We start from the raw sequence: 24,939 nt of genomic DNA, 5'->3' as shown, positions 1-24,939 counted from the left end.
ATTTTATTACCTCCGTCAAGGAGGTTATGTTTTACCCCGCATTGGTTAGTCTGTCTGTTAACAAGATTACTCAAAAAGTTATGAACGGATTTTGATGAAATTTTGTGGATGGATCGGCCATGGGCCAACAAATAAATGATTAAATTTTGGGCCGGATCCGGATCCAGAGTATCTTGCACAATATCTAAAAAGTTCTCAATGAATTTCAATGAAATTTTGTGGAAAGGTCGGCCATGGGTCAAAAAAGAATTTATTAAATTTTGGGGCGGATCCAGATCCGAATCCGGATCCTATATCAATGGATCCGGATCCGGGATTTTTCAAAAAGTTATGAACGGATTATGATGAAATTTTGTGGACGGGTGGCCAATGAGCCTAGGAAGAAATGGTTAAATTTGGGGGACGATCGTGATCCGGAGTATCCTGCACATTATCTCCAAAAGTTCTCAAGGAATTTATTTGAAATTTTGTGGTAAGGTCGGCCGTGGACCAAGAAAGAACTTACTAAATTTGGGGGCTGATCCAGATCCGGATCCCATATCCACTGGTCCAGATCCGGATCCTTTTTAATGGCATAGGCGGAGGTATGCGCTCTCTGAGCGCTGCTTAGTCTTGTTTGATTTGGGAAAACCCTCTCATTATGAAGGATAACGGAAAGTTACATCTGACCCCTGCAGTTAAACCAGCATAAAATCGCTGGCAGACAACATAAATAAAACGAAAAATATGTTATCGAACTGAAGAAGTTAACTATTTTGCTCTCAACCTTTTATTATTCTTAATATATCAAACTCCATGCAGAGTAATGTAGCTTTCATTATTGTTTTCTACCCTTCTCGTCCTTCCAACTGAATCAGGGCACCCAGGACTAGATACAAGACAGTCAGGACAAGAAACAAGGGATGGAAGAGGGGGGGGGGGAATGGTGCGGGGCAGTCAGAAATGGGGGGGGGGGAGTGCGGGAGGAGAGCAGGGTAAGTGGGGGCAAACTCAGAAATAGACCCCCAGACACAATGTCAGTCCGGGTGTGGCCCTGGTTTGTCAGCCAGTTCGCATCCACATATACAACCCCCCCACCTCTCTCTCTCTCTCTCTCTCTCTCTCTCTCTCTCTCTCTCTCTCTCACACACACATACACACACACACACACACACACGCACACACACACAGCGTGCTTGTTGACACACTTCCACAAACACTCACGACTGTCTGGCCAAATATTCCTCGGTGTGTGTGTGTGTGTGTGTGTGTGTGTGTGTGTGTGTGTGTGTGTGTGTGTGTGTGATATACTAGTAAATGTAAACCGATAATCAAACGTGACCAACATCACCCCGACATAATATCCGACAATAAGAATACCGTAATACAATGATAAAAACGATAAGGTATATACAACAAAACTTACCTCTAAATAACCGAGATTATTTTTAACTCAATGACTGGTGGTATTTCTCTCTGCCGGATACAATCGCCTGTTTCTGGCCTGAACAAAACACCTGGGCACATCCTTAGCAGGGAATGGCTGAAGCAGCGCAGGTAACAAATTCACTTAAATACAATTATTCACCTACATACAAACTGCGATATATACACAGTATATACAAATTAAATATATTACTCAACTAACCACCACTACCATCACCATTACCAGCACCACGACCATTGCTATCACCACTATTTTTATACCAATACCACCACCACCTCCACTGCTACCAATACCAACAACAAAAACTTTTTATCAAACATTCACTGCGTACACAGTATAGACGAAATAATTGCATAAAACTTAATTCACCAAAATTTCTCAACCACGGAGATATGATTCCATTGTGTGTATATATATATATATATATATATATATGTACACATATGCTCCAATCGGATTGAGCCGGTGAAGGTTTATATCCAAGGGATGGTTGGGGTTTTATTGCTCATGTAATGCCACTCAGGGATAAGTGAGGCTGGTCACTCTCATCGTAAATGTAAGGACCAACTTTCATTAAACGATAAAAAAAAAAAAAAGCTGTACCGGTAAACCTGTGAAGACAACCCAAACCCCACCCCCCCCACCCCCACCCCCACCACGCACCTCCAAACAACCGCTCACCCTCTTCCTTCACCCAAGTTAATACACAATTACGAAAACACTTTGAAATGTTGCGTAATTCTGCAGTTTATCGACGGCGAGAGAAAAGTAGCATGGAGATGAAAGTACAAAATGAATGACAAGAGAACACTACTTAGACATTGACGGTATAAGTAAACTGAATACTTAAAAAATATCTATGAAATAAAATGTTTCTGAGCAATTAGGGAGAGACAGAGAGAAAGAGAGAGACTGTCACCCCATAACTGAATCACAACCCCATGGGCAATGAATCAACTAGAAAAGAGTATGGAAATGAAAATATACTACAGAATGAACAGAACACATCCAAAGTGCAAAAGAAAAAAAAGTGAGAGTGATGATGGGGTGATGTGAGAGTGGGGGACATACTTGCGCTGGTAATGTGTGGTGGAGGAGGTAGTTGTGGTGGTGGTGTGGTGGTGGTGGTGGTGGTTTCTGTCTTCCATTCCTGGCTCAGCTGCCTGCCTTCTGCCTCGCCACCGTGGGCTCCTACTCCGGCTCCTATCTCTGCCTCCCCTCCTCCAGCGCCTGACCAAACAACACCACTTTATAGAACCAAGGGCCACACACCAGAACCACACCACACACAGTCATGGTTCTAGCTGAGAGGTACCTTTAAGCAACTTTTAAAACTCAACACAGGGTAACAGCCAGGTACGGTACCTTTAGCTAATCAACTCAAAATAGTATTTTAGGGAACCACACCACACACAGTAATGGTTCTGGGAGGTACCTTTCAGTAGCAATGCCAATTAACTAAAAATAATAATAATAATAATAATAACCATTTTGATTTATAACCCAAAATACAAGATTTTACTCATGTTGTTGTATTTGTACCATTTTATAAATCTGAACAATTAAACTATAATATTTATGCAAAGAGAGGCATGAATCTTCGCAGCTTCAGCCACTTAACCCTTTTACTACGACGACATTCTTTATTGTATTTTCTTCTTCCTTATTATCACCTGGATTTTTTTTTTAACCACCTTGGATGATCCCGCGTTAGAAAGCGAGTGGTGAAGGTGACCTAAGGAGGATCCACGACAGGGCAGAGTCACTGGGATCCTGGATAAGTGGACTGGGTTCAATTGGGGGTTTGCTCAGGGTGGCTCAATCATCAGGGAAGGAAGGAAGGAAGGGAGGGAGGGAGGGAGGGACATAGGCTAATGTTCGTTACTTGAGAAGGAAAGAAGGCAAGAAGGAAGGATGGAAGCAAAGACAAAGATATTTAGAAGGGAAGGCAAGAAATATAATGTCAGTTTCAAAGGAAGAAAGAAAATGAAGGAAGGAAGGGAGGATAATGTTAATTTCAAGGGATGAAGGGGAGAAAATGAAGGCTGGCAGGAAGATGTTTGTTTGAAGGGAAGTCATACAGAAAGAATAAGGTTAGTCTGAAGGGAAAGAAGGAAGAAAGGAAGGCAAGAAGCAATGAAAGAAGAAAGGAAGGAAGGAGGGAAGACAGGAGAGATTATAAGTCTGAAATGAGGTAAGGCAAGGACAGGGCGAAAGGAAGGGAAGAAGGAAGAGAGGAAGGGAGGGAGGACGGAAAACAAGGGGGGGAAAGGAAGGGAGAACGGAAGAGAAAAGGGGAAGAAATGAAGGAAAAAGAAAAGGGGATGAAATGGAAGAAGAAGAGACGGACCTAAAGACAGCAGGCGGGCAAACAGATGGAAGCAGAAAATGTTAAAACAATACAGTAACAGCCGCCCCTCCCATTTACACAACGGCTTACGATGCTGGCGTAAAAATAAATAAATAAATAAATAAAAAGGAAAGGAACAAAACTGCTAAGAAGGTACTGGGACTATGGTTCAACGGTATTACTTCTGGAAATATTTTTAGTACGATAACTTTCTTCTTTTCCAATTTTCTTTCTTTTTCATTTTTTTCCCCTCCCCCAGTCGTATTTGACTGAGCTTAGTTTCCTCAGTATGATTATTTTTCTTCTTTTGCTCTGGCAACAAAAAACACAGCTTAATGTAATACTGAGGAACTGTCTTGTAGTAAACTGATGCGTGAAGGCTGTCTCTTAACCCTCCAGTTTTAGCAATTTCTCCTACGCTGAATAGAAAACGTCTGGAGAAAGCACGAAAAAATTAAAAAAAATGTCACTGTACTGAAAGCGTCAAGACAAGAGTTTTCGTAGTGAAGGGATCAAAATGCACGTACACTAATACCCCCGTGCATGATGGTACTGTACATCGAATTACATAACTTTATATTATTACTTTTATTATTATTATTAGATGCAGCCTTGTTAAAAACCAATGTTCGCAAAAGAAATCACGAAAAGATCCAAATAGATCCAACTTATTTCTCCAACTCCAAAAATGTAACATAAAAAGGGTGAATGGAAGAGCAGAAAAACCCGAGAATTTTAATTTTACCGTACCGACTATTACACCGTCCCTTCGAGTGACGTCTTTCTCGGTTAAATTACTGCCACATCTTTTTCGGAAAAATTCTTATCATCTCCACCACGCAATATCGCTCAGCTCTGGGCATAATTTTAGAATCAGAGGAATTCCATAAAAAACTTTTCACCAATTCGTTCACTATTAAAGGTCTTTCCCACACCCAATACACATAGTCTTGCGGTGGCCTGACTGAAATGAAAAGGACGTCACCGCACTAAAGAGGTAAAACACGGAATAATAGATACCCAACAGCTGAAGAAAAAGAAAAAAGTACCTGACAAACACGAGTCTAGACACAGGCATCTCCATTAATACCGGGATATTCCAGATACATAAGCAGACTTAAAGAACTTAACTAAAAGCGTCCACTCTCCACTTTCTCTTCATTTATCACATGATCAACAAAACTTAACTAAAAACTTCCACTCTCCACTTTCTCTTCACTTATCACATGATCACATCCCCTCCCCCTCTTCTACCTTCGACTTTACACTCTCCCCCTCCCCTCTCTCTGTGCACTATAAGGCCCACTGGAAAACCCCAACAAGTTCACGAGCTGGGAAATTAAATTGAGTTTCCCCAGGGTACGAATTAGGAAAGTTTGGAAAGTGCGTGTGTTCGTGTGTATGTTTTTCGAGACATGTGCGGGTGCATAAATGTCTCGCACTCACATTTTTTTCTGTGTGTAACCCGCACAAACTCCGAACCCACTTAATTACTGGGAATAAATTTCAAACGTGCTCGACAGCCATAAAATCTTCTATAAAGCAGTCCAATACTACTATTACTACTACTAATCATCATCATCATCATCATCATCATCATCATCATCATCTTCATCGTAATAATAATAACAAAAATAATAATATTAATAATAAATAATAATAATAATAATAATAAAAATAATAATAATAATAATGATAATAATAATGTCCGTGGACTACTTCTGGTTATATGCGAAATTTTGTAACTTATTTCGATTCTACCACTTATCAAGTCTCTCTCTCTCTCTCTCTCTCTCTCTCTCTCTCTCTCTCTCTCTCTCTCTCCTGAGAGTTTTCGAAGATATTAGTTTGAGAACTTAAGAAGAAAGACAATTGAATATTTGAGTTGGACCCACAAGAACCACGCTATTCTTGCTGCCCCCACACTGACTGAACTCATCTCTACCATAATGAATTCCCCAAAACCGCACAATCATGCACCCGCACCCACAATGAAATAACCTCAACTTGCACTCAATGAACCCACACTATTCTAGTTCAATTCGCACCCTCAATCTAAGTGAACCCACACGCAGCAAATCTATCAAGAGCCACACACTGACTGCGCCCATACGCACTTAGTCAATCCACACCCACACAACGAGTCAACCCACAGCACACTTTGTCAGTCCAAACTGTTCCAAACCTACTAAGAGAAAATCCACACCTACAGACAACCAGCACCCGCGCCACATCCACAGTGACTACACCAATAACCGTTTCACTGTCCGCAAAGTACTTCCAGCGGTGAATTCACACCCTCTCCACAGTGAGCTCCCAGTGACTAGTTCACACTGACCTCTTGTGAGAGTGTGGGGTGGGGGTGGGCGGGAAATGTCAGGGTAAGATAGTGACAAATGAAGTGAAGCAGATACCGTACCTATATACTGTATGTATATATGTATGTCTATATTGTGAGACTGTAAATGAGTCCGAGTACGAACGTGAGAATATACTAAAGTATGTATCCTACCTACCTACCTATCTATCAATTCATTAATCTAAATATCAATCCATCTATCTATCTAGAGTCAGATATAGATGTAGATAAATCGATAAGCACATAGATAGGAAGACAGACATGCAAAGATATAAGTAAATACTGATATACTGGTAGACAGAAAAATAGTTTGAGGCAGATGAAAACACACACACAGACACACACACACACACACACACACACACACACACACACACACACACACACACACACACGACAGCTTATTATCGGGCGTTATAGGTCTGTATACAATGTCGAGTGTGGGGAAATGTTGGGCAGTGGACGGGCTGGGTGGAGTGGCAACGTGAGCTGGCCAGCAGCCGTGTGACCCGGGGATTCCCCTCCACTGCCTCCAGGTCCAGGCTGTTCTCTCCCCCTTCTCTCTCTTTGCCGTGCAATATATATATATATATATATATATATGAAAACTGACGATATGAGAAATGAAGACAGGCATTATGTACTTTCGTATATTACATAAACACTTAATAACACGTGATTCAAGGCTATGTCGATATCCACAGGGAAAAAGGAAACACGTAATATCCCGAGCGCTTTCGTGTTCATGAAGATGTGAATAAACGAAAAAGCTAGGGATATTTCGTGTTTCCTTTTTCTCTAAGGAGAGAGAGAGAGAGAGAGAGAGAGAGAGAGAGAGAGAGAGAGAGAGAGAGAGAGAGAGACTAACAATAAATCGAACGTCTACATACAGCATAACCAACCAAAATAAACTCCCCCCAAATTCCACTCACGTTATTCACTATCAGCACCAAAATTGTGAGAGAAAAGCTTGGTAAGCTAATGATGCTTAATTAAAATACGTTGCCGTAAGTAGTTTTAGTTGTTTTTTATGTTGCTACTGCAACTACACATAATACTACTGATACATCACTATTATATTAGTCCTACCACGACGTAAATTATCATCATTATCACTTATCAAACCTGTGAATCATGATAATGTCACTCTCGGCAACTCGCCCTATACCGCCGCATGAGATTCAGCCTGTCTGTGCGCACGCGCGTCTGTGTGTCTGTGCCATAGCTTGTTCTACGCTACTTGATGGATCTCAATGGAACTCCTCAGGTGAGTTCGTCTGGTTACCCTGAAGATCTCCCACTAAATACAATTTCCAATCTGACTGTTTAGGGGGGGGGGGCCCACACCAAATAACAAATTCTCGGAAACAGTGAATGATGGGCAGATATGGCTTTGATATCTTTAAGCATGTTGTACAACGGATTCTAATCCGAAATGCGTTATTTAGGAGGCGTGACCCAGACCAATGATTTTGGGGGCGGGGGGGTCAGTCTCCTCCCAAGAATAATAGAAAAGATCGGAAATAGGGGAAAGTGAGCATATGGATTTCCATGAAATTTCTCATGTCAGTTCATCTGGCTCCTTGATAATGTCTTCCACTTTATAAAGTTTTCAAACATCATTTTTACGGGAGTCAGTCCCCCTCCAAAATTTAAAGGATACAAACTCGTTACACTGTTTTCACCCTCTGTAATATATTACATTAACATATGCAACTACTGCGATCATGTGCTTTTGCAGAGGGAGAGTAGCTTATTTTATAAGGCAATTCTGTAATTCTTTCATACTGGCATGCATGTCGCAGGACTGGGCATGCAGTTGTCTTTTTTCTGGATGTATTTGATGAAAGTGCACAGCTACTTTACTCATTATTCTCACCTTATTAACGCTTACATAATAGTGGTCTAAGTCTAAAGACACCACTCGGGATGTCGGTCACATGCTACGCGAAGGTTCTAGTCTCCAAGGCCAGAATTAAAGGGAAAGGGAGAAAAGATGACATGGCAAGAAATGAGGAGACAAGAAGAACGCAGCAATGAAAGAAACAAAGAAGGTAAGAAAAGAAAGAAAAATATGGACAGAAGAGGAGAGGAGTGGAGTGGAGAATAGGGTGCTGGGAGGCAAAAACTATAACTGGAAAAGCAGAGGAGGAAGGAGGAAACTATAGAAGGTAAATTGGGAGGAATGGGCAAGAACTGGATGGGATGAAGGGAGAGTGGGATAGGTGGAAAGACACGAGAGAAAAGAGAGGAGGGAAGATGGTAAGAGTGGCAGAGAAGGGAGGGGAGGGGAGGGGAGAAAAGGGAAGGAAGGAAAAGGACGGGAAAGGGGAAAGGGTTGAGGAAAGAAAATGGGAAAGAGGGGGGGAGGGGTGGGGAGAGGAGGGGAGGGGAGAGAAAACAAAATTTAGGATTGGAATGAGGGTGGGACGACAGTAGGAAAAACGTGAACTGTGGGAAAGAAAGATGGTGAAGTGGACGGTAGAAGAATAGGATGCAAGAAGAGGAATGAAGAAGTGGAGAAAGGGAGGGAAAGCAGGAAAGTGAATGAATCAAAGAAATGGGGGGTGGGGAAGGAAATGGGGAAAATTTACTGAGGGAGGGGAAAGAAAGAAAAAAAAAATGAAGAGCACATACTGGAAAGGAAGAGGAGCAGCGAAGAGGAAGAAAAGGGAAGAGAGGGGGCGGGACAAAACAAGGTGGGAATAATATAAGAGGATAAGAAATCAAGTGTGGGGAAGGAGGACGAGGGGAGGAGTGGGAAGTGTTAGACCGGGGAGGGGAGAGGCGGGGTGGAAGGACTAAGAAACGTGAGGATCAATCAAGTGGAAGGAACGGCGTGGTGCCCTTCAAGCCGTATAGAGGAAGCCAGGGTCAACAGCCACTCAGACTTGTTTCTCTCTCTCTCTCTCTTTCTCTCTCTCTCTCACACACACACACACACACACACACACAATGTATCCCTCTCTTCGTTTCACATCATCACTCTCACCCATATTCCATCCCTCTACCTCTTGTTTCACTTCTTCCATCTCCCTTTGTCCATTGCTGTATCTCGCTTCCCTCACCCCTTTTCCAATCAACACCTGTTTCCTTACCCCCTACTCCACCTCTTACTTCATCCTTCAATCACATGTTTCATTTTCCCTTCCCTCTTTTATTATCACTGTTCCTCCCCTCCTTACCTCTCGCCCCTTCCACTCCTCTCCTCCCTTTTCATTTAACCACTCACTGCCCTCCCCTTTTCAACATCCCTCTAGCTCTCTTCAACATTCTCTTCTCCTTCCCCCTCTTTCACTTCTCTCCATCCCTTCACCCCTTGCTTTGTTTTACTCTTTTCTCCCATTTCATCCCTTCCTCCATCTTCCCTGATTCCGGCTCTCTCTCTCTCTCTCTCCTTTATGTAGTCTTCCTCTTCCTTCACTCGATTAAGTTATTCTTTCTTCTTTTTCTTCCTCCATTCACACCCCTCTTTTCCACAGTTTCTCCATTACTTTCCCTATCTTTCTATCTCTCCTTTCTTTACTCTCCTCATCCCCTTCCTTACACCTTCCATTCTGTGATCTCATTCTCCTCTTCCTTCCTTCAATCCTTCTCTTTTCCCCCCCCAAGAACATGCCTCGCCCAACTTTCTTTTTATACTATGTTCTATCTTCCTTTATTCCCTCCATCCTTCCCTTCTCTCACGTCCTCCTCCTTTCTTCACTCCCGCAATCCCCTTTCCATTTGTCCCTCTCTCATGTCATAATTACCTCTTACACCACACTCCATCTTTCCTTCCATACCTTTTCCCTTCCCATCTCCGTCTTACCTGTTATTCTTTTCCTTCATTCATTTTTCATTTTTCTTTTCATTCTCTCCTTTTTTCGTTCCTTACCTTTCCCATTCCTTCTTTCCCCTGTCTTTCGTCTCATTCTAAGTCTTTATTTTTATCTTCTGTTCTTTCTCCTTCTCTCCTCTTTCCTTTTTCTGTCCTTACTTCATTCACCTTCGCCTTTCCTTCGTTACCTTTCCCCTATTCCCTCCCTCCTTCCTTCTATCTATCAAGCCTCCACCCACTTTTCTATCTTCATCTCCTTCCACTCCCCTTCCTTCTTATCTTTCCTCCACCAGCGTCACATTTCTCTCTCTCTCTCTCTCTCTCTCTCTCTCTCTCTCTCTCTCTCTCTCTCTCTCTCAGCAGGTTCCCACACTCATTATCTCACACTTTGACATTTCCCTCCTCCCCTTCCCTCCCGCCCTATCCAGTCATGCTGATTCCTCCTCCTCCTCCTCCTCCTCCTCAAGGTTCACATTCGTATCCTTTACGTTCACCTCTGTCACCCCCATACTGTTCATCTATTCTATCACCTCTTTTACCATATTTATCCTTTCCTTGTTCCTCCTTCTCCTCCACCTCTTTACATTTTATCCATATCCATCCCTCTCCCTCTTTGTATTTTCTTTATTCTTCTTCTCCACTCCATGCTTCTTCTTTTCTCTCCTCTCATTTATTACCAGTCCCCGCCCCGGAGGGGCTTGGGAACGGGTATTGTTTTCACTCGGTTTGTCTGTTTGTTTGCTTGTTTGTTTGTTTGTCTTCACAAAATCTACCGGTGCGATTTTGACTAAAATTACAGGGATGATGGGCTATAACGACCTGATTACCTGCTTAAATTTTGGGCCAAACTGGTTCAAGGCCCAGGCTGTAGACCACAGAAAAAAGAGAGAGAGAGAGAGAGAGAGAGAGAGAGAGAGAGAGAGAGAGAGAGAGAGAGAGGAGTAAAAAATCATTTTTTCGCCATATCGACATGAAACCAAAACCTAAAGGTGCATCTATCAAGTATGCATCCTATAACGTGCCTCATTACATCATGGGGGTCATCCCCCAGTTATCGGTAAGGTCAGTGTCAGGTGGGTTGGCCTTAAAATTTCAAATGGGCATAAAATTGTCAATTTTCACCCGACTTACTCCAAATTTGATATGTTACGTCTTTTGACTAGATATCCTATTGTGTTTATACGTCAGCACTAAATGACTGCCGGGGACAGGTTTGCTGTGCCTTGGTACCGCTTCTTGTTCCTTTCATTTTCTCTAGCTTTTCTTCGTAGATTGCTGTGCTTGCTTACTAACATGCTATCCTCCTCCTCCTCTTTACTACCCATACACACTGCAACTTAATGTGTTTGTTTCTCTGCTTCCCTCCTCCTCCTTCCCTTCCTTCCTTTACAGCCTCCTTCCATCATTTTCTCCTCCCTTTCCTTCAGTATATTACCCCCCCCTCTCTCTCTCGTATATAACACTCTTCCCCTTTCCCTACCCTTAACTCTCATTCCCCTCTCTCTCATCCCCTTCTCAGTTTGTTCACCTCCCACTCACATATTACCCTCGATTCCCATTCAGTTTCTCATCTTCCCCCCCTCTCTCTCTCTTAAACCCGTTCCACCCTTCTCTCCCCTCACCTCTCCCTCTGGCACCTCATATTCATCCTCCCCCACCCTCCCTCTCTTTCCCCCCTCTGACCTCATCCCTTTTCCTCCCTCCTACCCTCACCGTCTTGTCTCTTCTTCCCCCTCTCATTCTCCCCCGTCACACTCTCCCCTTCTGTCCTCTCTCTTCCCCACCCATCCTCCAGTCTACACCTTCCTCACTCCCATCCCCACTTCATTCAACCCTCGCCCTTAGTCATCTCCTCTGGCCCCTCTACCAGTCCTATCCCTCGCTCTGTCTCCTTTACTCTTACTCCCACTCCCCCCCCCTCTTTTCTTTCACTCATACGCCCACTCCCTCCCCCTCTTTCTCTCCTACTACTTCTCTCTCTCTCCCTTCCATCCTCCGGCACCTACTCCTCCCCTTTCTCCTTCAATACTCTCTACCTCCTCCTTTCCCTCCATCCCTCCAACTCTCCCTCATTCCCACTCCTACATCCCCTCCAATCCTTTTCGCCCCCTCCTTCTTTCCCACTAGAACTCTGCTCCCTCCCCTTCCTAATCTCCATCTTTCCCTTCACTCCTTTGCCCCTCACTTTATTACTCACCTTTGCTTGCATGCCCCTTCCCTTACCTTTCCTTTAGCCCTCCTTGGCCAGCATTCTTACGCTGGACTGAAGGGGTTACGAGATTTCCTAGCACATCCTCTGTCATTCATACTGCATGATATTTCTTAAATCCGTCAATGCGACGACATATTTTTAATGTTATTCTTCCTACCTTCATATTATTTTACTCATCTTAGGGAGATTTGGATCTGACCCTGCTGGGGCAGTTTATTGGAAACCCCTCTCCCTGTGAGGGGTGACGTCAGTGATGACTACATGGCTGGCCAATAAGGGAGGCGTTATCTCGCTGACATTTCTCCCACCTAACTTAAAAACACTTTCAGCCTAGATTCACAATTGCATATTATTGCTGTATATGTAACTGCAATAAGTGTAAAAATATAAAGATGGCATATTGTTATACGCATTTTTGTAGTACAAATGGCAAAAATATGCATACATAACACCATATCTTGCGATATATAATTATAATGATGGCATGCTGGTGCTGACATTTTTATAGTACAAATGGCAAAAACACGGTATCAGTATCAACCAGCCTACTGATATAAACACATGAACAATAACAATGCCGTGATTTTCTTCTCAAGTCTGAATAAGAACTGAATTCGAATTAGGCCCCGTGAGAAAGGAACAGGCAAGGGAAGGGAGGGATTAAGAGAGGATCTGAGACAGGATCATTAGTAGGCGAAATGCAAGGGGTAGAACTGTTCAGAGGGAAAGAAATAAAGAGAAGTGGGAAGGGAAGAAACAGAGAGAAAGGAAGAAGGGAGAGGATGGAGAGAGAAATCAGTCTGTGAAAGGATTAGTGGAGGCTGGGACTACCGGCTCATTATAAATATTCTGCCAAATGTTAACCAAATCGTCCAGAGGCAGCAAGAAAAAACAAGAAAAATGAATAAAGAAAAATTAGGCTAACCCATGCAGCCCAGGAACGAGAATTACACTGAATAAATTCGTCTGATGTTTCCGAAAATAAAATATAAAAGACCACCGGGTTGAAAGGGATATCAGTTAGTTTTATTATTTTCCTGCGTAATTTGTAGTTTTAATATGAACATCTTGTATATAAATAACATACAGGATACTACTACTTCGCCAAAGGTGGATACAACCAATTAAGTAAGAAAGACGTGCTTACCATGTCCAAGAAAAAAATGCCACCCTTTACAGTTTCTTCTTTTCATTCCTTCATATCCTTCCTCCTGCTCATTCTGTCTTCTTACATCTTCATTTTTGTATCCATCCATCTCAATCCACCTCTCTCTCTCTCTCTCTCTCTCTCTCTCTCTCTCTCTCTCTCTCTCTCTCCAATGGCACCCTGCTCTTAAACTTTCGAAATTGCAGATAAGTCTTCACATTAGTATTCGGGATGAACCACCTAATAACGATCGTAAGGTCTCTCTCTCTCTCTCTCTCTCTCTCTCTCTCAGCCACCCAACACTCCTTCACACTCGACCTTCGACCCAGACACGCTCCTGAATTACACACACACACACACACACACACACACACACACACACACACACACACGGGAGAGAGAGAGAGAGAGAGAGAGAGAGAGAGAGAGAGAGAGAGAGAGAGAGAGAAATACATGAAGGGCAATAATAAAAATTAACAAGCCGATGCCGGTACACAATGACAGACAGGCGGCTGGAGGTAGAGAGGAGAGGGAGGAGGAGGAGGAGGGGGAGAGGTAGGAAGGGGAGCAGAGAGATTGGAAGGAGACGGCGAGGTGGAGGGGAGGGGGGCTGAGGGAGTGGAGGGAGACGGTGAGGTAGGGAGAGGAGGAGCAGTGGGATAAGAGGGAGGTGGTGGATAATGAGGGGAAGGAGGTGGGAAGTGGTGGAGGAGGGGTGGGACGATCGGGAGGGGAAGGAGGAAGCCCGAGGGAGGGGAAGAGAGGGACACATTGGGGTGGGGAGTGATAGGGATGGTAGGAAGTGAGGGGGATCTATGAGAGCGGGTGGGGTGGAAGGGTGAAGAAGAGGGGACGCAAGGGAGGGGGGAACGGTGGGGGGGGCAGTGGGGGAAGTAAGAGCAACGCAGCTTTACCCGCCACGCCCAAGGAAGGGCAGGGAAGAGGGAAGGAGGGGGAGGAAAACAGGGGGGAGGGGAAAGGCAGATGCGGGAAAAGGAAGGAAAAGGGAGAATGGGACAGTAGTGGACGGAGGAAGAGGACGCGACACTGAGAAGAGTAAGGAAGGAGGGAAAAGACGAGAGGAAAAGAGAATGGGAAAGGAGACAAAGGAGAAGAGGATATAATGGGGGAGGGGGAGAGGAGGAATGTTGAAGGGGAGCGGGGAGAAGGAGGTAAAGAAGAAATGTGAAAGGGAGGGACGGAGGTGAGATTTCGCCTTTAACTGTTGTGGAGGAGAGTAGAGACGGAGGGGAGACAGGGAGGAAAGAGGATCCGAGATAGGGGAAGGAAGAGAGGGGAAGGAGAGACTAAGTTGGAAGTGAAAAGGAGAGAGGAAGGAAAAGTGAAGTGAGTGGAGCGCAGGAATGGGAAGCAAAGATAAAGGGATGAGGGGCGGGAAAGGGAATGGGAAAAAGGGGAAGAAAGAGAAAAGGATTGGGGACAACACGAGGAAGGAAAGAATTGAAAGAATGAGGTGGAGCGGGAAAGATGAAGGTAGAAAGGGAGGGAAACGGGAGGAGGTGAGATGGAGAGAAAAATGGACGAGGAATTTTCCGTCTTAACTATTAGAGAGGGAGGAGGAGGGAGGAAAACGTACAGGAAATAGAAGAGGGAAATACAGAGAGAAGGGAAGAGAAGCGCAGGAAACAGTGGAGATAACAGGAATGAATGAATAAGGAAAAGTGAAGAGGAAACAAAGGGCAGGGACGGAAAGTAATGTGAGGGAAAGGGGATATTTGAAGGAGGAGGAGGAGGAGTGAGGGAGGTCAGAGGATGTTGAAAACATGTTATTACCTTACAGTAATCTTCAGAAAAACATCTTACTCACTTCCACTCTTTCTCCACCACTTATCCTTTTATCCCAAAACTAACTTCTGCATCATTATCTTCCCTCTTCATCATCATCATCATCATTTTTTTTAGTGTACTTTTAGTGTCATCATGATGCTGCATCAACACGTCACCCCCATTTCTTCAGCAGTAATCCATCATCATCATGACCAGTACCACTACATTATCACCATAGTACCCACAATCATCCACACAACCACCATCACCATTTTTATCGCCATTAACTCTCCACCATACTCATGAACTTCAGACACCCTTACCTTTCATCACTCCACCAATACCACAAATATTTCCCCTTCACTACGTCACATCCGGGAGGCGTCGAATGTGAAGGAAAATCATTACTCTTGTACACCGGAAAAAGAAAAACCTAGTACCGTTCAATTGCTCTCTCGATAGCCTTCAATGGTTTAGTAAGCCTCCTTCCAGTCTCTCTCTCTCTCTCTCTCTCTCTCTCTCTCCCTCCCTCCTGTTTCTTCCACTATCTTTTCGTCTACCCCTCCTCCCTCCTCTATGCATGTCTTCTTTCCTCCCTCCCTTTTCATTCTAATACTACCCATCAAAAATGACATGACAATAATACTCTCTCTCTCCCTCTCGTTCAGTTCCTGCTGTTACGTCAAAGAGTTCCCCGTCAGTCCCTCATGACGTCATACTTGTCTCACCCACTTAACTTTCTCTCTCTCTCTCTCTCTCTCGTTCAGTTCCTGCTGTTACGTCAAAGAGTTCCCCGTCAGTCCCTCATGACGTCATACTTGCCTCCTCCTCCCACTTAACCTCTCTCTCTCTCTCTCTCTCCCCCCCCCATCCATTTATCCTCTTCTTCATCTTCTTGCCTGTCTCGCTTCATACTTCTTTCCTCTCCTCCTCCTCCTCTCCCTTCCCTCCTCTCCTCCTCCTCCTCCTACTTTCTCTCTTCCCTCCTCTCCTCCTTTCTCTCTTCCCTCCTCTCCCTTCCCTCTTCTCTACTTCTGAACTAAATCTTACTTTTCACCTACATGTTATAATTCCTTCACAGACGCCGCACCTCCTTCCTCACCCCACTAATAATCCTGCCTCACCTCCCCTCTTAATCCCTCCCTTCCCCATACCTCTGTTAAGGTCAAATTCAAATGTCAAAACTTTTTATATATAGTCACAAAGTTCATCACAACCCTATTATTTCTTGGGTGTCTATATCACTATATTGGTCGATAGATTTTTACTGTCATCTGTATTATATGTCAAAGGCAATATGTCATCATGATATTTTTGTAATTGTGCTTACATCACTGGGTACCGGCATGTTTAGACTGAGGGTGTCCCGGAACTTCATGCACTATAATCCATCAACGTGGATATATTTCTCAATCACTGAGGGTACAGTTACTGATGACTTTATGGTTAAAAATGGTCTCCCTAATTCACCTACTAAGTTATCAGTAGCTGCAGCTCTATAACGGCTGAGAATCAGACCCATGTTGTATTATTATTATATTTTTTTTTAACTCAATCATCCCCAGAATCACCTCCTGAAGACAGTGCATGCAGTTCCCAGACACCATGTATAAAAATCATGTTTTATCTTCGCGTTTATCTTCCACATTAGTTACAGGTTATTACTGCTTAGGTATTTACTGCATGTCTTACAAAACTGCCTCTGCAATCTTTATATTTTTGTAATTATATATACACTATTAATATTCAAATGTACACCTGGCTCAATATACATTTTAGTTAGTTGGGAGGAATCTCAACGAGATAACTTCTCCTTTAATGGCCAGCCATGTAGTCGTTACTTACTGACGCTAACCCTGACAGGGTGAGGAAGGAATGTCCAATTAACTACCCCTACAGGATCAAATTTCTCTCTCTCTCTCTCTCTCCTTCACCATCATCATGAATATCAATTTTTGTATCATTTCTTCGCATCGCTCTCATCCTCATCACCATCACTCTTAAATCAGCACCAGTTAAACAACCATTCTCTTAATGAGGAAATCAAACCAACATACTGAAATTGCAGTTTTCATGAATATACAACAATTTCGACACAAAGTGAACTCTCTTCTGTCGGGCCGCCATCATCATCCCCATCATCATATACTTCATTGCAAACAATTTCATTGTATAATTTCTTCCATTTTAAACAATTTAAGGCACTGTGAAACCAATGTCCATTTCTCGTAATTCTCTCTCTCTATTTCCTTTCTTTCCAAGTGTTTCTCCCTCCCATCTTTGACTTGGACCTCCTATCGCATCTCTCTCCTCCTACTTCTTCCCGTCGCTTCTTTCTCCTCCTCCTCCTCCTCATCATCATCATCATCATCATGATTCCATCTTCCTGACTTCTTCCTCTTCCCCGTCTCCCCGACCTCATCCCTGTTCCTCCTCCTCCTCGTGAAGTCATGAGGATATAAGCCGGGGTCACTGGGGGAATCGGCAACTACCGGTACTTATTCACTTGGGTGTAACAATATCGGGACCAAACCACCTTAGTAGTGTAGCCCAGAACCCGGCTGAATTGAATTCTTGAAACTGTAGAGTACCCTGAAGATATCTCCCACACATAGAAGCTCCTGTAGTGATAGGTAAGAACTAAAAAGACCACAACTTTCTCCTTCACTCTAGTCTCTTCCTCTTCGCTCTCACTCATCCCTCTTGTCTTCTCTATCCTCTCCTCACCCCTCTACCTCACCCCAACTACATCTACAGAGTGAGGGTAATGGTCATGGGATGTTTACAAAGAAACAACATTCTCCCTCCCTCTCTGCTCTCCTCCCCTTCCCATTCCCTTCTCCATATCTCCTCGTTTCTCTCCTTTCCTCTGCCCAGCACCTCACCCCAACTGCAACCGATGTATGGTCAGAATAATGAACAAGGTGTAATTAAAGACAACTTTCTCTTTCCTCTTCCTTCTCTCCTCTTCTCTCCCCTCCTCCTCCTCCTTCTCTCCTCTTCTCTTTCCTCCTCCTCCTCCTACTCTCCTCTTCTCTTCTCTGTTCTCCTCCTCCTTCTCTTCCCTTTCCTCCTCCTCCTCTCTTCTCTTCCTTCTCCTCTCTCCTCCCCCAGCTGTCACCTACACAGTCAGGATAATGACCTCGGGGCGATGGACCACAGCTCTCCCCCTCCCTTCCCTCCTCTCGCTCTTTCTTTTCTCTTCTCTCCTCTCTTCCTCCCCTCCCCTACTTTCTCCTCTTCTCTTCCCTCCTCTCGCGTTCTTCACCACCTCTCTCCCCATTTCCTATTCTTTTCTTTCAATCTGCCACTCTTTTCTCTTCACTATTTTTTCTGTATTTTTTGTCTCCTCTACCTTCTTTCTTTCCCTTGAAGACTCACAGGCTCCCTTCCCTTCTAATCCCTCCTCTCTTTTCTTCCCCTCCCCTTTTCCGCTTACATTCTGCTCTCCTCTTTCTTTTCCTCTCCTCAATTCTCTCATCCACCCTCCTTCCCACTCCTCTTCCCTTCCTGCCTTCCTATTTCTCTCCTCTTTTCTTTCTCTTCCACCGCCATCCCCTGTCCTGCCTGCCCCACGCCTGCTCCCCATCTTCACCCCATAAAACAAGTACAAACGACCTGGTAACCCCACCTAACTACCACCTTCCACCAGTTTATTTCCCCAACACTTTCACACTGAAAGCCAATCGTTCCTTCCTTACAGTTCTGATTTGTATCCAACTCTCTCAGAAACTATGCCCTTCAATCCATTCCCTACCACAGTTCCTCTTTTATATTTTATCCTTTCTAAATTGGAGTTCCTTTCGCTCTTGGGAGGACATCTGGAAGTGATGTGGTTGATTATTTTCTTTCATAACGACTTAATAATTATGGCGAATCTAATGAGTAACGTTTATTACATCATTACATTAATATTGTACAGGTGATTATCGAAACAATATTAATGCAATAACTGATAATGGTAAATTAGTGTAATGGTAATGATGACTGATGATGATAATTATGACGACGATACTGCTACTACTGCTACTACTACTACTACTAATAATAATAATAATAACAATAACAGTGAGGGTCCTGCAACACCACTCTCCCAATCGACATTTCTATCGGGCGACATTTGCATCACCAGCACACAGCACAAAGGTTACTTCCCCGGGGATAGACGCGGTGAGGAGGTGGGTGTAGATGCGTGGTAAATGTGATCATGATGATAATGATGATGATGGGTGAGTTGGTGGTGGGTAAAGATAATGATGCTGGTGGTGAGGTGGGTGGTTGTCGTCGTTGGCGTGGTGGTAGGTAGGGACAGTTATAGTGGCAGCGTTTCTCTCTCTCTCTCTCTCTCTCTCTCTCTCTCTCTCTCTCTCTCTCTCTCCCTCTCTCTCTCTCTCTCTCCCCATTCTTTTGCCACATATTCATTTTAAGAGTATTTAGTTTTCAAGCTATGACGAGTAATCTTTATAAATCAATATCATAATAATTAACGATTACGTCAATTGAAATTAAATGACACAAAAAATCAAGCTTAGTTCATTACATACTGATGAAAATCACCAACAAAGATGGTATGTCAACAGCAGGATAACTGTTTAAACCGTACTGTAGAGCATAACTTATGGCACGAACGATGATGATGATGATGATGATGATGATGATGATGATGATGATGATGATGATGATGAAGGAGGGGATATGCATTTCAGGAGGGAGGCCGAAATATGACAGGAAATCAAAGTGCACCAGTAGCAAGAAGAAAATAAGACGTAGCACCATAATAATAATAATAATAATAATAATAATAATAATAATAATAATAATGATAATAATAATAATAAAAATAATAATATAATAATAATAATAATAATAATAAAGTCGCAACACCACCTGTACGCAAGTAGGTAGGCTAGTTAAGCAAGAGTGGCCCAGCTGACTCCCTCCTGAAGCAAGGGATCCTACAGTGTCATTCACAAGGGCCACCACAGCGCCACACACCACAGGGCAAAGCACGGCATGAATGGAAAGAGGCTGGGAGAAGGTGTCAAGAGGAAAGGGGGTAAAAGACGAGAGGAGTGGAGGGGGACAGAGGCAAGCTAAAAAAAGAGGAAATGAAAAGAAGAGGAAAGGAGAGGTAGAGTGGGAATGTAAATAAGGGAAAAAGTGAAGAAGATAGGAGGCAAAGAGAGAGAAGGAAAATGGGGAAAAAGAAAGAGGGAAAGTAGTTGAGGGAAGATTTAGGGAGAATATAAAAGGAAAGTAAAAGGAGAAATGGAAGTCGGGGATGAGAAAGAACGTGAAACGAGTGGGAGAGGAGAAGGGAAATAGGAATGGAATGCAAAGAGAGAGAGAGAGAGAGAGAGAGAGAGGGGGGGGGAGGAATAAAAAAAGCCTGAGGTAGAGAGTTTGAGTGAAGTGAAGGAGGTGAGAGGAAGGGAAGGAGAGAGCTCAGAGAAGAGGGGCTGTGGGATGTGTTCAAAAAATGGTGTATACTATAAAAAAGAAGAGGAACGATCATGGAGAAAATTAAAAAAAAAAAAAAAATCGTGAGAGAGAAGAAATACAGGAAGCAGAAAAGTCTGATTAAAGAAAACGGCGGAGGGTTTAAGATAGGAAAACGTTAGCCAGAAAAGAAAATGAGAGAGAGAGAGAGAGAGATTACGCATGTCGAAGATTAAATAACAGAAAAATGAGCGTATCCCCTATGACTGAAAGATAAAAAAAGAAAAAGAAAGCGTATAAGATAAAGGGGCAGCATACGAAAACACTTCTCAAAACCCATATACCCAAAAGTTCTGAAGAATGAAAATCGGGGAAATGTGGAGAGGGGACAGGATAATTAGAAACGCGTGAAACGAAAAATTACGATAAAAAATAATGACGATGCAACGGATAATAAGTTAACTCATCAAACAGTACAGATAAAAGAGGAATACTGTATTGCACAAAGAGAAAACTAAATATTGTAAAAGACAAGATGACACTAAAAATGCCCATCAAAAAGGTACAGAAGAGGAATAGTATCGCAAACAGCTAAATAATAAAAGGGAATACAAGAACAAAAAGGAAAGTACAAAAAATAGAAGGACATATGAAAAAACCCGCTACACTTCCCTACACCCAAGACACTAACCCTGGCAGAGACCTTCTACACTCCGGAAAAGGAAGGGTGTGTCATTTTCAGCTGTGAGTAGGGGAAAGGGAATGCTAACGCTGACCTTACCACAAATTACCCTAAATTCCATAAAGGTCGTGTATAATTGTGGTAATAAGCTATGGTAATGTTGTGTGTGTGTGTGTGTGTGTGTGTGTGTGTGTGTGTGTGTGTGTGTGTGTGTGTGTGTGTGTGTGTGTGTGTGTGTGTGTGTGTGTGTGTGTGTGTGTGTGTGTGTGTGTGTGTGATGTAAATTGCGTCATATATCGTGAAGAAATGAGTAAATTAAAAAAAAATAAAAAGACAGAAATGCGAAGGAACATTCCCTGACCAAATTATTTCCTTCCAGGTCCTTCCACAAACCCCATAAGGACGGATGTCTCATTTAGTTGTAAGCAGGGGGAATGCTAGGCCAAACTCTGACACAAACTACCCTACATTCCATACAGGTCACGACCAATGGCCCTATGTAAATGAGGTATATGGTCAAGGAGTCTCAAAAAACTACCAAGCTGAGTGTAGGGAAATAATATGTTAGCCCAGACCCTCGTACCACATAATGTTCAGGATTCCTTACTGGCGGTGCACAACGATCGCATACGGTATACGGTCATGGCATCGTGTTATAGGTGGCTCTGGTGAACTAACACCTCATCCTAATCAATTTATTTTGCAAACATCTCGTACACCTGATCATTTAGTTCCACGATGTTAATATCGACACAGTATGCATCAACGACATACAATAAGCTACCGAGGTGCAATCTGTAGATTAAATCGCTTAGGAAGAGGCGTTACGAAGTCTCCTAAGTCAACTAGAAATACGGTCAAGGAGTCTCGGGTCACTCGAAAGAAAGCTGGCCACGGCTGGGTGATTTGCCCATTCAACCCAGGGGCACATTTTTTCGTGTTATTTTTTTTCCCCACAGGAAAGAACCCCGTGGCTGAGGAGGTTAAAAACTTGATTAGGGTTATTGACGGTTTATCTTAAGTGGGTTAGGCCTGGTTAAGCTAGTGTGTTGGTTTGTGTTGGGTTGCGTTGGAGTGGCCTAAGTTAATTTGGGTTAGATCGGGTTAGACTGGGTTGGGTTGGGTTTAGCTGGGATGAACTGGGTTGGTTTGGGTTGGACTGGATTGGATTGGTTGGGTTGGATTGGGTTGGGAGCTTGGTTTGGTTTGGACTGGATTGGATTGGATTGGATTGGACTGGAGTGGATTGGATTGGATTGGGGTGGAGTGAGTTAGGCTGTCTCGGGATGGGTTAGGCTCAGTTATGTTCGGTCTTATCAAAGCATGGTAGTTTAGCTTTGATTTAACTTGATTACCGGTACGCACTTTGGGCAAAGACAGATTACATCTACAGAATGGATCATGTTGTCTCTGAAATGGAAAGATACAAATACACAAATGCGTGGTGAAAATCTGTGCCTGAGAAACATGGAGGCGTTTTTGTTGCGACACCTCTAGATTATGCGTCCGGGAAGCTATATAAACAGACGGTCATTGAGGTCACTGAAAGGGCGCCATCTGCATCTGGAGTACCCTTACGATATGCTAATATTTTCGGATAACCACAAGTGCTTCCCGTCCACGTAAGCGCTTCGTCGATCCAACAAAGCCAACCTACCCTAACCTAGCCTAACTGTAAAAAAAAAAAAAAAAAAAAAAAAAAAAAAAAAAAACTTTCCTATTCAGATGTTTCTCAGCTTCAGTCCACAAACCTAGCCTAACCTAGCCTGTTCTAACTATCCAATCCCACTCTAATAAGAGTATAACCGAACCAAAAGTGCTTCCCGTTAACATAAGTCCTTCACAGTCTATTTCTTCATCTGTGTCCATACATTCACAAACTTATTCACAAACTTAATCCAACCTATCGTATCTTATCCTGACCTACTCTACCATAAGCACCTCGGTTAAAGTACTTCCCGTTCACAAGTCCTTCATAGGACGATTACCAGCCTTGTGCGTGTCCCCCTGACCCTTTAAGTACCTGATTCACCTTCTTCCTTCCCACCGCTAAACTGGGTACTTTCTTCAATCGACGTTCAGTCAAGTGAAACAGGGTACAAAATAGATTTTAGGTTACTTCTACTTTTTAATCCTTTGATGACGGGAAGCACATCCAAGTTTAATAAAACCTTCTGGCTGCAGCAAGATTAGTCCTTAAAGGTTAAAATTTTCAGGCCTTACGATCCGTTTTAATCTTGGACGAAAGAAATTGCTCCTGTGACAAGTAAAATCGTTTGTCGTTAGCCAAGTCAAATTATGAGTCGTTTGCCGCCAATCTGTCCTCCTGATCCATCTGTACGGCACGCATTTACAGGTCCTTCCTATCCAACTGGATCCTATATCAGTTCCGTCAATCCACTGGTACCTACAGTATTTTTAAGTTCTTTTAACTTCTTAGCCACTGTATCTCTGTCCTTCCTCTCCACAAATATCCATTTTCTTTCACTTCTTAGGAGCATTCTCCTTTCACACTTTCCTGTAAAATGTCCACGCCAGTTTTTCTATACGGCGTGGTGTTCTTTCTGACTTTTTCCTGCCGGCTTCGGCTGGAGGGTTTGGTGGGCGGGGGAGAGCCTTCTTCTTTGCTATCCTTATCTCATTCTAGTAGTTCAGTTACTCTTCTAGGAACTGCCTAGCATGGGCCAACCGGCCTACTGCAGTTATCCTCTCTTCTTATGTTCTTATTCCAAGCACCTGTTCCTTATCAATATTTACTTTCCATATTATATCTCTTTTGTACATATTTTCAGACTGACATAAATGTGCGAAAAAAATTATAAAACGCCTTCCGTAAAAAATTAACTGGTAAGGACGATGAGTTTGGCAGCTTCTGAAAGTACAAGAACACGACACCTCGGGGAGAAAAAGCTCTCATTCCTGGTTCCCTATCCCCAGACTATTTTTACCTATCGTATTCCATGTTCCTTTTCTTTCATCTCGTATTCTATTTTCTCGATTCCCATTTCTTTCCTCTATATCTTCCACATTCGCTTACCCTCTTCCATTTCCTCTTCACCCTTTTCCATCTATTTCTTCCATCTTTCTCCTCTCTTCCTCTTCTTTTCCATCCTCTACCTTTCCTTCCTTCCCTCTCATTTTATCTCTTCTTTATCTCTTTCTTCTTTCCCCTCCCTCTCACTTTCTCACAATCCCTTATCTTCTCTTCTCTTTCCATCAACCCCCTCTTTCCTTTCCTCTGTCTGCTCTTGCTTCCTTCATTTTTCTTCCTGCACTCCTTCCTTTCTATATTTTCCTCCCTCAATAAATTTTCTTTCCTTCCCTCAATTCATCTCCTCTTCTCCTCCCCTCCAGTACGCCCCTTTCCATCCTCACCTATCCCTCCCTCCCCACCACTCACATCCCTCTCAAAACAAGCCCCCACTCTGCCCCTGTGAAGGGTTTGAGGGAGTGCGACAAAAGGCCGTGTGTGGGACAAATAGGGAAGTCCCCCCTGGCCACACTGTCACCGCTCGCTGGAAATGAATGACTGGGGACCTTGGGGCAACATTACCGTTTTCTATACGACACAAAAACCAACCCACTACGCCTGGGAAATATATACAAAAAGTGTGTGTGTGTGTGTGTGTGTGTGTGTGTGTCGGGGGGAGGCAAATAAACTACTACTACTACAACAACAAAAAAAAAAAAAAAAAAAAAAAAAAAAAAAAAAAGGT

General features: G+C 43.3%; 1 protein-coding gene across 1 annotated transcript in view; it reads right to left on the bottom strand.

Annotated features, from left to right (window-relative positions):
* LOC145401943 (uncharacterized) overlaps positions 1–24,939 on the bottom strand; it is a 174,489-nt gene that overhangs the window by 39,508 nt on the left and 110,042 nt on the right. Inside the window, exon 4 of the mRNA XM_080274050.1 lies at positions 2,498–2,656. Coding sequence (XP_080130176.1) covers positions 2,498–2,656 — 159 coding nt within the window. The remainder of the gene's footprint in view (positions 1–2,497; positions 2,657–24,939) is intronic.

This window comes from Coenobita brevimanus, chromosome 57 (assembly GCF_032717465.1).
Source record: "Coenobita brevimanus isolate Jiangsu-jjx chromosome 57, ASM3271746v2, whole genome shotgun sequence".
Taxonomy (NCBI): Eukaryota; Metazoa; Arthropoda; class Malacostraca; order Decapoda; family Coenobitidae; genus Coenobita; species Coenobita brevimanus.
Note: the sequence above shows the minus strand (reverse complement) of the source record. Positions and strands in the feature narration are given on the sequence as shown.